The sequence below is a fragment of the Agelaius tricolor genome, unplaced genomic scaffold, assembly GCF_023055355.1.
Source record: "Agelaius tricolor isolate 1412-34295 unplaced genomic scaffold, bAgeTri1.0.p SCAF_7, whole genome shotgun sequence".
NCBI classification, from domain to species: domain Eukaryota; kingdom Metazoa; phylum Chordata; class Aves; order Passeriformes; family Icteridae; genus Agelaius; species Agelaius tricolor.
The window spans coordinates 1,459,896-1,472,454 of NW_027269267.1; the positions used below are offsets into that span (position 1 = coordinate 1,459,896).

The 12,559-nt window shown below is 54.5% G+C and overlaps 1 protein-coding gene across 1 annotated transcript; it reads left to right on the forward strand.

Moving 5' to 3' along the window:
- Positions 1–7,666: 7,666 nt before the first annotated feature.
- On the forward strand, positions 7,667–11,189 carry ATP5PO (ATP synthase peripheral stalk subunit OSCP). The gene is made up of 7 exons (XM_071430100.1): positions 7,667–7,772; positions 7,927–7,977; positions 8,407–8,517; positions 9,020–9,149; positions 9,264–9,376; positions 10,607–10,693; positions 11,008–11,189. The coding sequence occupies exons 1-7, from the start codon at positions 7,743–7,745 to the stop codon at positions 11,119–11,121; spliced, it is 636 nt and encodes a 211-aa protein (XP_071286201.1). The 5' UTR covers positions 7,667–7,742; the 3' UTR covers positions 11,122–11,189.
- Positions 11,190–12,559: the final 1,370 nt, after the last annotated feature.

Sequence of the window (12,559 nt, forward strand, 5' to 3'; positions counted from 1 at the left end):
GAGCTGGAGCCCGGTCAGGCCTGTACAATTCCACTGGTGTCAGAGGCATTGCAGCAGGGACAAAACCCAGGCATTATTTTTAACCTGGCCATTTCCTGCCATGCCCTTCATTCAGGAGATCCCTATGCCAGGGCATGGCTGGAGTCATGTGAATCTGCCCAGTGTGACTGCTCACGTCCTCAGAGTTAAACACATCCAGGGGATTGGGGCCTGAAACAGCATCCCAGGGGAAGGGGAAGGGATGGGAGGGTGGGAATTCCTGAGCAGTGTGGGAGGGGGCAGCTGCCCACCTGGGCATGGGGAATATTTCTGCCTGTTTCCCTTTTTTAGCCTGACAGTTCCTCTGAGGAACTGAGGAGGAATTCCTCCTCAATTCAGAATCTTTAGGGCAGCAGTTTGAGTTCTGCCTGCTGTGAAGGGGAGGAGAAACAAAACATCCAAAATGTTCCTAAAGGATATTAAAAAAGAATTAACAAAGCAGCTTGTTATGCAAATGTCCTTTGGGGACTGCAATCCCTGTCTGTGACTTCCCCAACCTTGCCCTGATTCCCTCTCTGCCCTTGCAGGGAACATCCTCGGGGTCCTCACAGGAAACCTCACCCGAGGTGATGTTCTGCACTGCTTGGGCTTCCCTTTTCTGCCATTCCTCAAAAATCCTGACTTCCAAACACCAGGAATTATGATCTCTGAGCACTGCCAGCAGTCCCAGGATCACCAGGGTGGGAAGGGACCTGCAGGATCACCCAGTGCCACCCCAGCCCCACCAGCATCACCCCAATCCCTGTCCCCAAGGCCACATCCAGACTGCTCTGGGACAATTCCAGGGACTCCAAACCTCCCTGGGCAGCTCAGCCCAAGGCCTGACCACTCTGCCAGGGAAATTTTCTGTCCCCATCTCCAACCTGAGCCTGCCCTGGTGCCATTTGAGGCCATTTCCTCTCCTCCTTTCCCTGCCCCTCCTGTCAGGAGCTGTGCAGAGCACTGAGGTCCCCCCTGAGCCTCCTTTGCTCCAGGCTGAGCATCAGAGAGCTGTGACTGATCCAACCTGCCCTGAAGGTTGGATCTTCTCAGAATCCCAGGATCAAGGCTGGGAAAACCCTCCAGGATCACCCAGTGCCACCCCAGCCCCACCAGCATCACCCCAATCCCTGTCCCCAAGGCCACATCCAGACTGCTCTGGGACAATTCCAGGGACTCCAAACCTCCCTGGGCAGCTCAGCCCAAGGCCTGACCACTCTGAGAGGGACAAAAATGTCCCAGAGCTCTACAGAAACCTGAGCAGAGACTCTCAAATGTTCCCATCTCACAGAGATCCAGGGGACAGCCAGGAAAAGATCCACCAAAGGAATTTGGGAGATGGTTTTTTGTTCAGTTCCACAGGAAGTGTTTTAAAAACCTCTCCTTGCCCAAGCCCTGCTTTCAGCCCTTCCCAAAAGCCCGAGGTGGAGATGTGACAACAAATCCTGACCCACCAGGGTTATGCCACCAACGTGTGACCCCAGCCAGGGTGACTCTCACAGGTTCCTCCCTGCCCCAGAAATCCCCCAAATCTGCAGATCCCGTGGTCTCAGCAGGCAGTGAGAGCAGCTTTGCTGTAATGAATCCACAGAGAAGATGCTCACACACGTTGTGAACAAGAGTCAGAAGACCTCCTGAATTAATTTGTCACTGCTGTGGTGTAAAAACTCCTAAAAATACCTCTGCCTGTGATTAGTCTTTAGTTTCTCATGCTCACCCACAGAAGGGGAAACACCACCTTTGTTTTTTCAAGTCCCACATCCACCAAACTTCCCCTTACTTGTACGAGGCCTTTTTAAAAATTCACTCCAAGAGCAGCCGGCTCCGTTTCGTTCCCAACTTTCTGTTTCAGGTTTATGGCTTTGCCATTCAAACAGGCAAATCCATGAAATTCATTTCACAGGACATTGACCAAAGGGAATGTGGAATAATGTTCTATGGCTTTTGACATATGATCAAGTGCAAGTTTGCCACGAGGAAAGAGGACAAACAACAGCCTTGACATGGGTAAACCCCTCCACAATAAGCACGGTTAATGCACAAATAAAGTTATTTTATTAGTGTTGGCTTCCCTCTTGTGGCAATGAACAAACTGGAGCCCTAATATCTAACCAGGCCTGGTGCTCCTCCTCTGCTTTATTTCCTCCAGAGCCACTTGCACATTTCCATCATTTGAGTGACATTTGTGAATTTACAACGATTTTTTTTTTCCCCTCAGCAGCGTGTGTGAGAAGGTACCACTGCTATTAATAAACTGTGTTTCATCAACAGAATTGAGAGCTATTTATAAAGGATGCTGGTATCTTGCTTTTTTTTTGCAGATGGGGGAACTGAGGTGTGGAATAATTAGAAGCCAATCAGCAGGTCCAAAGCAGAGCTGAAAATAGATCCCAAATCTCCTGAGCCTCAGGGCCACGTTCTGCCTGCTCCCCTGCCAGGGTGGGAGATGGTGACACTCAGCTCCTGGCACCACCTACCCCGTGTCTGTTATCCTCAGAGCTTCCCAAAACAGTTCTTTTTACCTTTGACATTTCACGGCCAACCTCATAAAACAAATTAACAAATCAAATCATCTCTAAGAAAATCCAGGTGGACCCACATCACCTTTCCTAGTTAAAGATTTGCAGTCAGTGTTTATTCCCTCAGCCAGCTCACCCTTAAATTATTTTTTTTTTCAGGTGTCCTGCAGCATCTTAAAAGAATTTAGATTAGTGTTTAAAGTCCACAGGCACCTGGTTATGGCTTTCTCCCCCTCTTACAACGTTTGCATGGAAAATAACTGCAGCCACCACGAGCTCCCCCGGAAGCGTCGCGTGCACAACAAAATAATAATGATGAATCTTTTTCCTGTTGAAAGACACTAAGCTGACATCCCCCTGGGAGGGCAGGAAGATGTGGTTTGAGGTGCTCGATTTTGCAGCTTTTAGAGGAGAGTTGTGCTGCTGAGGGCAGAGAGTTCAGTCACCCACCCTGAGTGACATTGGCCCTGCCATTGGAATTCCCCTGACCATTTTTGTGCATTTTTAATCATTCTTTCCGGTTTGGAGGGGAGGAAAAAAAAATTTTAAAGGTTTTCTGTCCCTGCCAGTGAGCAAAAAAACTCTTTCTTAATGGGGAAATGAGTCAGGTTGTGCCTGGGCAGGGGATTTTGGAGGGTGGGCACAGGCTCCATCCCCTGGGAGCTCTTGATTTACCTGCCCAAGGGGAGCTGCTCGTGGAGCAGAGCTGTGGAAAACACCCAGCTGGGCTGGATCCAGCACAGCTGTGCCCCTGGAGCCCTTGGGAAAGAGGGACAAAGCCCAACAAAGGCCCTGCAAGCCCTCCTGCAGCTGCAGGAATGAGCCCATGGCTGTGGTGGGGGCGAGTTCAGTCCTGACCTTTTGGGGCCAGGTTCTCTGGGGTGAACTGGAGCACCAGGAGAGGAAAACTCCCCCACTGCTGGTAAACACCAAAGGTTTTTTCCTCCAGGTCAGGAGGAGGAGGTTTCCAGCTCCAGCCTGGCTCCTCTGGGACTCCCAGGTGCAATTACTGAATAACAGGTGGGGACCAGCAGAGCTCAGGTTTCAGGTGAGGCAGGGAGGGAAGCACTCGGCGTTCCCAGCGCTGCTCCAAACCTGGGCTCAGCAGCTCAATCATTACAGGGGATTTTGGGTTTCTTCCCAAAGGCCTGGTGCAGGTCTGGTGGCACTGTGAGGACCTCAGGTGGGCTGTTAAGAACCTCCTCCTTCCACCTCTCTGTGCCATCAGTTGGTGGTGGAGCTGGACAAGCCTTGCTGCTGTTTTTTGGATGCCTCCTGAAGCAGAGCCCTGAGGGAAGCTCCTCCCCAGCACCACCATGGCCTGAGAACTGTCCCCTTCCTTCTGGAGGGTTCTCAGTGAAAGGAAGATAACACACACACTTTGCATGGTTTCAGTGGTGCTCTGACTCAGCAGGAGACAAAAAAAGATGTTTTTTTTCTATTCCCTACATGACTAAAAGGAGCACTTCAAGGTCACAACCCCACAAGCACTAAAGGGACAGACCCACAAGGGAAGGTTCTTCCAGGTGTTTCTCCTGAGCTTGAAGATGTTCAAGTGCTCATTAAGTGACCAGACTGATACCAGGGACACAGGCAAATGGCAAAGGGGCAATATTTATTTAGAATATAATATTTAATTGCTTTGCAGGAGGAAAAACTCCTAAACCCTCCCATCTATGAAAATGGAGGAGTCCATTATTGTGACAGATGTCCAAATACAAGGACAGGTTTTAACTGGGCTTAAATTTTCCTTCCAGTGGAAGGCATCAAGGTACAAACTTTTTATCATCTGGGGGATGTTATTTGTCCAAAATTAACCTGTGAAAGGTGCTCTGATTTTAATTCTTGAAAGCATTATCAGGCTTTGACCCAATCCCCAGCTCAGTAAAGTGCCCTCAGCACTCAGTGACTTCCCTGGCCTCAAAAAACCAGATTTTCTGTCTATTAAAATGCTGCAAGATCACAGAATGTTCCAGAATAACAATAAAATTATTTGGGATATGAAACCATGCTTGAAATAAGTGCAATTGAAAACTTCAGTGCAGGCATACTATAAAAAAATAAATAAAATTATTAAAGAAAAGCAAGTATTTTTCTATATTTTAGACATAGTAGTGTATTTTAGACTCAGTAGTGTAGTTCTTCGAGTTGTTGAAAGCACAGTGATAGAATCACAGAATGGTTTGGGTTGGGAGGGACCCTAAATCCCACCCAGTGCCATCCCTGCCATGGCAGGGACACCTCCCACTGTCCCCAGTGTCCAGCCTGGCCTTGGGCACTGCCAGGGATGCAGGGATGGAATTCCATGCCAGCCCCTGCCCACCCTGCCAGGGAACAATTCCTCATTGCCAAGATCCCACCCAGCCCTACCCTCTGGCACTGGCAGCCATTCCCTGGGTGCTGTCCCTGCAGGCCTTGTCCCCAGTCCCTCTGCAGCTCTCCTGGAGCCCCTGCAGGCCCTGCCAGGGGCTCTGAGCTCTCCCTGGAGCTTCTCCTGTCCAGGTGAGCACCCCCAGCTCTCCCAGCCTGGCTCCAGCTGTGCCTCAGGCTCAAACCTGTCCTTGTGCCTTGCAGTGTCACCCCGGGACGCAGCCAGGGACAGAGGAGGGAATTAAACCCTGACAGCCAAAATAATTCGCGTTGGAGCCACTGCCTGGTTCCCGCTGGGACGCTGAGCCGCGTTTTCTAAAGAGCCTCGGTGGAACTGTCCTGGAACGATCCCAGCGCTCGGGACGCGCAGCGAGAGCGGCACCTAGTGCTGGGATCCTGCAGAGTTCCTGCAGCCATCCAGCCACACATCCATTTATATATCCGTCCATCCATCCATCCATCCATCCATCCATCCATCCATCCATCCATCCATCATCCATCCATCCATCCATCATCCATCCATCCATCCATCATCCATCCCTCCATCCATCCATCATCCATCCATCATCCATCCATCCATCCATCATCCATCCATCCATCATCCATCCCTGTCCATCCATCCCTCCATCCATCCATCATCCATCCATCCATCCATCCATCATCCATCCATCCATCCATCATCCATCCATCCATCCATCATCCATCCCTCCATCCATCCATCATCCATCCATCCATCCATCATCCATCCATCCATCCATCCATCCCTCCATCCCTCCATCATCCATCCATCATCCATCCATCCATCCCTCCATCCATCATCCATCCATCCCTCCATCCATCCATCCATCCATCCATCCATCATCCATCCATCATCCATCCATCATCCATCCATCCATCCATCCATCCATCCATCATCCATCCATCCATCCATCCATCATCCATCCATCATCCATCCATCCATCCATCCATCCATCCATCCATCCCTCCATCCATCCATCCATCCATCCATCATCCATCCATCCATCATCCATCCATCCATCCATCCATCCATCCATCATCCATCCATCCATCATCCATCCATCCATCCATCATCCGTCCATCCATCCATCCATCCATCCATCATCCATCCATCCATCCATCCATCTTCCGTCCATCCATCCATCCATCCATCCATCCATCATCCATCCATCCATCCATCCATCATCCATCCATCATCCATCCATCATCCATCCATCCATCATCCATCCATCATCCATCCATCCATCCATTTTCTGCGGGGGAAAAATAAAAAAAAAGATGGAAGAATTAGGGATAGGATGAGTGGAACCATCCCAGATAATTCAGGGATCTGAGCGAGCTGCTCAAGGTCACCAGAGAGAGGGACGGAGCTGCCTGTCCCACCTGGAAGATCCTTTGAATTGGGAGGTCTTGGGATGGAGTTCATCCATGGGGAGGAAATAAATCCCAGGTTTTGGAGGTGTCTGTGAGGGAAGCAGAGCTGGTGCTGAGTCTGGAAGAACTCGTGGGATGCTCCTCATGAATGGAGGGACAGGTGGGGCTGAGGCAGGGCTGCCTGGAGATCCATGGAGGAGCTGAGATCCACCTGCAGCCCCTGGAGATCCATGGAGCAGCTGAGATCCACCTGCAGCCCCTGGAGATCCATGGAGCAGCTGAGATCCACCTGCAGCCCCTGGAGATCCATGGAGGAGCTGAGATCCACCTGCAGCCCCTGGAGATCCATGGAGGAGCTGAGATCCACCTGCAGCCCCTGGAGGAGCCCACACCAGAGCAGGGGATGCACAAAAGGTGTGATCCCATGGGAATTCCACCCTGGAGCAGCTCTGGCAGGGATCTGAGCCCCTGTGGAGAGAGGAGCCCCCCTGGAGCAGCTTTGGTGGGAGGGCTTGGGATCCCATGGGAAAAGGGACCCACCCTGGGGCAGGTCCTGCAGGAATGACCCCATGGATAAATGACCCACCCTGGGGCAGGTCCTGCAGGACTCACCCCATGGGAAAAGGGACCCACACTGGGGCAGGTCCTGCAGGAATGACCCCATGGATAAAAGGGACCCACACTGGGGCAGGTCCTGCAGGAATGACCCCATGGATAAAGGACCCACCCTGGGGCAGGCTGATCCTGAAGAACCGATCCTGTGGGAAGTACCCGTGCTGGAGAAGTCCATGGAGGACACCAGTGCTCAGGGACACTGAGGGCACGGGGCCACCATGGGGACAGGAACACTAGGGGGATAGGGACACTGACAGTAACACTGAGGGCACAAGGACAGTGGGGGCAAAGGGACACCATGGGCACAGGGACAATGACAGTGACATTGTGGGCACAGGGATGCTGTGGGCACAGGGACACCGGGTACACAGGGACACCACAAGGACACTTGTGGCACAGGGACACCAGAGGGACAGTGGTGGCACAGAGACACCACAAGGGCACCACAGGGACACTGGGGACAGAGGAACACCACAGGGACACTGCAGGGACACCACAGGGACACCGGTGGCACAGGACACCACAGGGACACCAGAGGCACAGGGACACCGCAGGGACCCCACAGGGACAGTGGTGGCACAGGGGCCCCACAAGGACAGTGGTGGCACAGGGACAGTGGTGACCCAGGGACCCCACAGGGACCCCGTCTCGGCGCGGGGGCTGCGCTTCCCCAATATCCCGGCAGGAGGCACGCGGCCGGAAGGCGCCGCCCCGCGGAACTACAGCTCCCAGCGTACCCCGCGGCAGGAGCGGCCCTATCGGCGCTGGGTGGGCGGGGCCCCGGCGCGCCTGCGCAGTGCGCCGTGACCCTGGGGGCAGCCGGGAAAGATGGCGGCGGCAGCGGGGCTCGTCTTGAAGGTGAAACTGGGGGGCGGCGGGGCCTGGGCGGCTCTGGGGGGGAGCAGCGGCGTCTGCCGCCCTCCAGCCCTGCGCGGGGTCTCGGACCTTCCCCTCCCTCCCGATCCTCGAGGGCCGCGCCGACCCCGCCATTCTCCCCCTTATTCCCCCCCAGGTGCGGCAGCTGAGTACGACGGCGGCGAGACCGGTGACCAAGCTGGTCAAGGTGAGGGGGCAGGGGCGATGTCAGAGGGAAAGGGTGGGGAGGACTCCACGTTGGTGAAGATGAGGGGGCAGGAGTGTCCTGGAGGAGCCAGGAGGGGTCTCCAAGTTGGTGAAGATGAAGGGGCAGGGGTGTTCTGAAGGGGCTCAGAGGGGTCTCCAAGCTGGTGAAGATGAGGGGGCAGGGGTGTCCTGAAGGGGCCGGAAGGGGTCTCCAAGCTGGTCGATGTGAGGAGGTGGAGGTCATGAGGAGATCTAGGGTATCCCCAGGCTGGTCAAGGGGGGTGTCCAGGTGGGTCGTGAGGGGCTCAAGGCGCAGGGCCGAGATGGTCACGGTGAGGGGAGGGTGCAGGGGAGGCTCCCGGCTGGCCAAGGCCAGGGGCGGGGGTCTCTGCCCGGGTTCCCCGCTCAGCGCCTGCCCGTGCTCCCGCAGCCGCCCATCCAGGTGTACGGGCTGGAGGGGCGCTATGCCACCGCCCTCTACTCGGCAGCCAGCAAGCAGAAGAAGCTGGAGCAGGTGGAGAAGGAGCTGACCCGGGTTTGGGTAAGGTGTTCCCAGCCAGGGCTCCCAGGGGTGGAAGTGGGGAGGGTTCCTTGCTGTTCCTCAGTAGGGAGGGGGCTGAGCTCCTGTGACCTGTGAGACTCCCATCCTGCTGGCACCTGCACTGCCTGCTTGTGGCCCTGGTGTTTAAATGGGATATTGGGAAGGAATTGTTCCCTGGGAGGGTGGGTAGGCCCTGGGACAAGGTGCCCAGAGCAGCTGTGGCTGCTCCACCCCTGGAAGTGTCCAAGGACAGGTTGGATGGGGCTTGGAGCAGTCCGGGGTAGTGAAAGGTGTCCCTGTCCATCCAATCTTTAAGGTCCCTTCCAACCCAAACCATTCCCTGATTCTCTAGCTGGAGCTGCCATTTCATTTCCAATCAGCTCCAGAGCCCCTTTGTTCTCATTCCAGGAGTGCCCCTGTTGCCTGCCTTGGCTGCTCCAGGTGGGCCTTGTGACACCAGGAAAACCCCTGGCATTTGTCACATCTTTGTGTATCCCCTCAGAGCCTCCTGAAGGACCCCAAGCTGTCCAGTGTGGTGATGAACCCTCACACCAAGAGCTCCGTGAAACAAAAAGCCGTGAACGACGCCATGGCAAGAGAGAAGATGTCCCCAATCACCGTCAACCTGATGAGTGAGTGACCTCTGGGCTTCAGGAGAACATCCCAGCAGTGCCATCCATTGGAATGGATGCTGGGATGTGCCCCTGGTAGTGCTTGAAGCCCTCGGTTGTGTGGATGTTTTGCAGATCTGCTGGCTGAGAACGGCCGCCTGCGTTACACCCCGGGCATCGTCTCTGCCTTCGGGAAGATCATGAGCGCCGTCCGAGGGGAGGTGGTGTGCACGGTCACCACGGCCCAGGTGCGCTGGGAGCGGGGCAGCAGGGACTGGGAGCGGGGCAGCAGGGACTGGGAGCAAGGCCAGGGAGTGGGAGCGGGGCCAGGGACTGGGAGCAGGGCCAGGGAGTGGCAGTGTGGGGGTCCCAGTCATCGGTTTCTCTGGGTCTGCATTGAAGGTACTCCAGACAGTGTTTCATGTTCAGACTCAGGTGTTTATTATTTCATATCAGTAAAACAGTCTCACTATTGTGAGTTCTGCAGCTTTGCATTAGAAGGCACAAAATGGTCGACAATCTCTTGTTCCAAGGGCTTTTAAGACTGAACTATCCAATTAAGAACTGACACCTGGATTATTTTCCCTTTTACCCAATAACTGATCCCAAAGAGCTGCAATGGGGACTTTTCTGCCCAATTACAAAATGCCACCCAAACCCATGGAGAAGGAGGAAGAAGCATGAACAACAAACCCAGGATGACACCCTGTGCCCTCCATCTTGCTTCCATCCACAGCATACTAAAAACCCCAAAACCTCAATTTCTCACCCAGTGATACACCAACACTGCTCTCTATAAAAATCTATTTCACACTTTTGTGGATTCCAGTCTATGTTGAAGTCTGGGAAACTTTCTCCATGGATGAGGGTCAGAGTCAGTGCTGCCCTGGGGGTCAGGGCACCCCAGAGCAGACACAGAAATATTCCTGGTGCTCTGGGTTTCCACAGGGAGGAAAGACAGGGAGTGGGAGGAAAGACAAACCTCTGCCAGTTAAGGCTGCTCTCTGTGATTGAAGTGCTTGCTGTGAGAGCAGCGAGGACATGTCTCACCTCTGCCAAGCTGAACAAATTGCTGCAAAGAGAGGGCTGATACCCAGCAGTTCCTGGTGCACAATGAACACTCTTCATCTCATTACAGCTAAACAGCTCATGGTTTTCCTTCCTCTGTTGAGCCCAGGGGCTGACAAAAGTCAGGCTGGTCTGCACGTAGAGCTGCCCTGTTCTTTTTCCAAACAGGAAAATCTTTCATGAAATCAGGAGGGCACAAAGTGGTTGTTGTTCCTGTGCTGTCCTTGGGTTATCCCTGTTCCACAATGCTGCATTCCTGGTGGAAGTGTGTCATCAAAGGGACCTGAGAAGAAAATTTATATAATTTATACCATTTGAGTATATATTATTATTATATAATTTATTATCATTATATCATTTGAGTATTTTTAAGTCCTTCATTTTCCTGCTCTTCTGTTCTTTTTTTTCAGCCCTTGGATGAGGCTAACCTCACTGAACTGAAAAGTGCTCTGAATGGGTTCTTGGCCAAAGGAGAGGTGTTGAAACTGGAGACTAAGGTCTGGATTCTTGACTTGCAAATAAGTGTCACTAAGTTCATGCTAAAGGCTTCTGTGTCTGATTTTTATGAAAACAAAAATATTTTGTTGAATTCAGTTGCTTTGTTGCGTAGTTCTGTGCTTTTATAGACATTATGATGTTTTAATTTCTAAAATCTTCACTTTAGAACGCAATGACAGCAAAATCATCTCAAAAAAGGCTCTTTTGAAAAGCTTTTTTTCTTTCTTTCTTTCTTTCTTTACTACTGTAAAACTTGTGTCCTATGGTAACAAACTACTGCTAATCAACTTTCTGTTTAATGTTCCTTCCTTAGACTGACCCAGCGATCCTTGGTGGCATGATTGTCAATATTGGGGAGAAGTACGTGGACATGTCAACAAGGTCCAAGATCCAGAAACTCACCAAAATCATGAGAGAGACTGTCTAGAGAACTGTCTTCATGGTTCCCAGGGAAACCTGTCACATGGAAACAATAAATTTCTTCCTTCTCGTGGAGATGGTGCGAGTGTTTTGGCTGGGGAGGCACAGCCCTGAGGGAGGAAGATGCTGAAGCTGCCCTGAGTTTCTGTAGCTGTGGCTGAACATTTGTGGCACGGCTTGAAATAGGGGCTCACCCTGGGGAAGGTTGTTGGGAAGGACATGGGAAGAGCACTGGGGGAGCTGCTGAATGGGGTCAGTGCTGTGGAGAGTCTGCCAGGCTCCCCAGAAAACTCTGGGAGATAGTCTGGACTGCCCAGACAGAGGGCAGGGATGACAGGCGGGAGCCGCTCTCCCCTCAGAGCCCCTGAGGGCGGCAGCAATGGCGGCGCCGCTCCCTCAGCGCCCGGGCCCGGCCCCGGCGGGCGGAGAGCCCTCGGCAGCGCCCTGCGGGCAGCAGGGAGCGAGCGCCGGCCCGGCCTCTGTGCCCGTGGCGCCGCAGAGGCCAGGGCAGAGCTGCCGGAGTCGGGGCCTCAGGCACCGGCCCGAGGCAGCTGCAGCAGCCGGGCCCCGGCCTTGTGGCAGCGCAGGAGGCTCTCGTGGTGCTGCTTCTGCAGCCCGGCCGGGTGCCTGTGCATGGCCCCGGCCTTGCGCGCTGCCCCTGCCCCGCTCGGCTTCCCGTGCCCGGCAAAGGCGCCGAGGCCGCGCTCGGTGCCCCCGGCTGTCGCTGCTGAAGGCAGGGCCGAGCCCCGGTGCCCGGCAGAGCCCTGAGGGACACCCCTGCTCCCCGGGCTCCCGCCACTCCTGGAGCCGCTGCCCACGAGTGCCCGGCCCGTCCGTGCGGCCAATTCCTGGTGCCCTGGGCAGCGCAGCCGGCAAAGCCAGGGCTCTGCACTGTGGGGCTGGGGCTGTCCTGTGGCAGCGTGGCCAAAGCCTCTCAGGGCTCTGGGCACAGCAGGGGCCCAAGGCCACAAGTGCGGGGCTGCTCCCAGCCAGTTCCTGGCTGCTCCACTGATGTTGGGCTGCCGGGGGTGGCCCTTTGTGACACGGGCACACGGTGTCGGGGCCCTTTGTGATGTGGGACGTGCTGGTGGCCAGAGAGCCTTGTGACATCAGGGAGCCCGGCCCTGGCTGAGGGTGTCTAAGGGGCGCAGAGCCCTGCGGTGCCCAGTCACAGGAGAGCCGCTCTCTGTGCAGGAAGCAGCTCCCTGTGTCTGTCTGCGCTGGACGCCCATAGTGACAGAGGCCGACAGTGACAGACAAGGACAGCAACAAGGACAAAGGCAACTCCAACTCCCGGTCGCCAGCCCCTTGCCCAGCTGGCTGGAGGCCCCCAGCGGGCAGTGGTCGGGGGCAGTGGGCAGGTCAGTCCTGCCACTGTCACAGACTGAGGAGGAGGAGAGGCCCTTTGCCAACGAGGACCGCGAGCTTTCCCAGTGGGAAGCTTT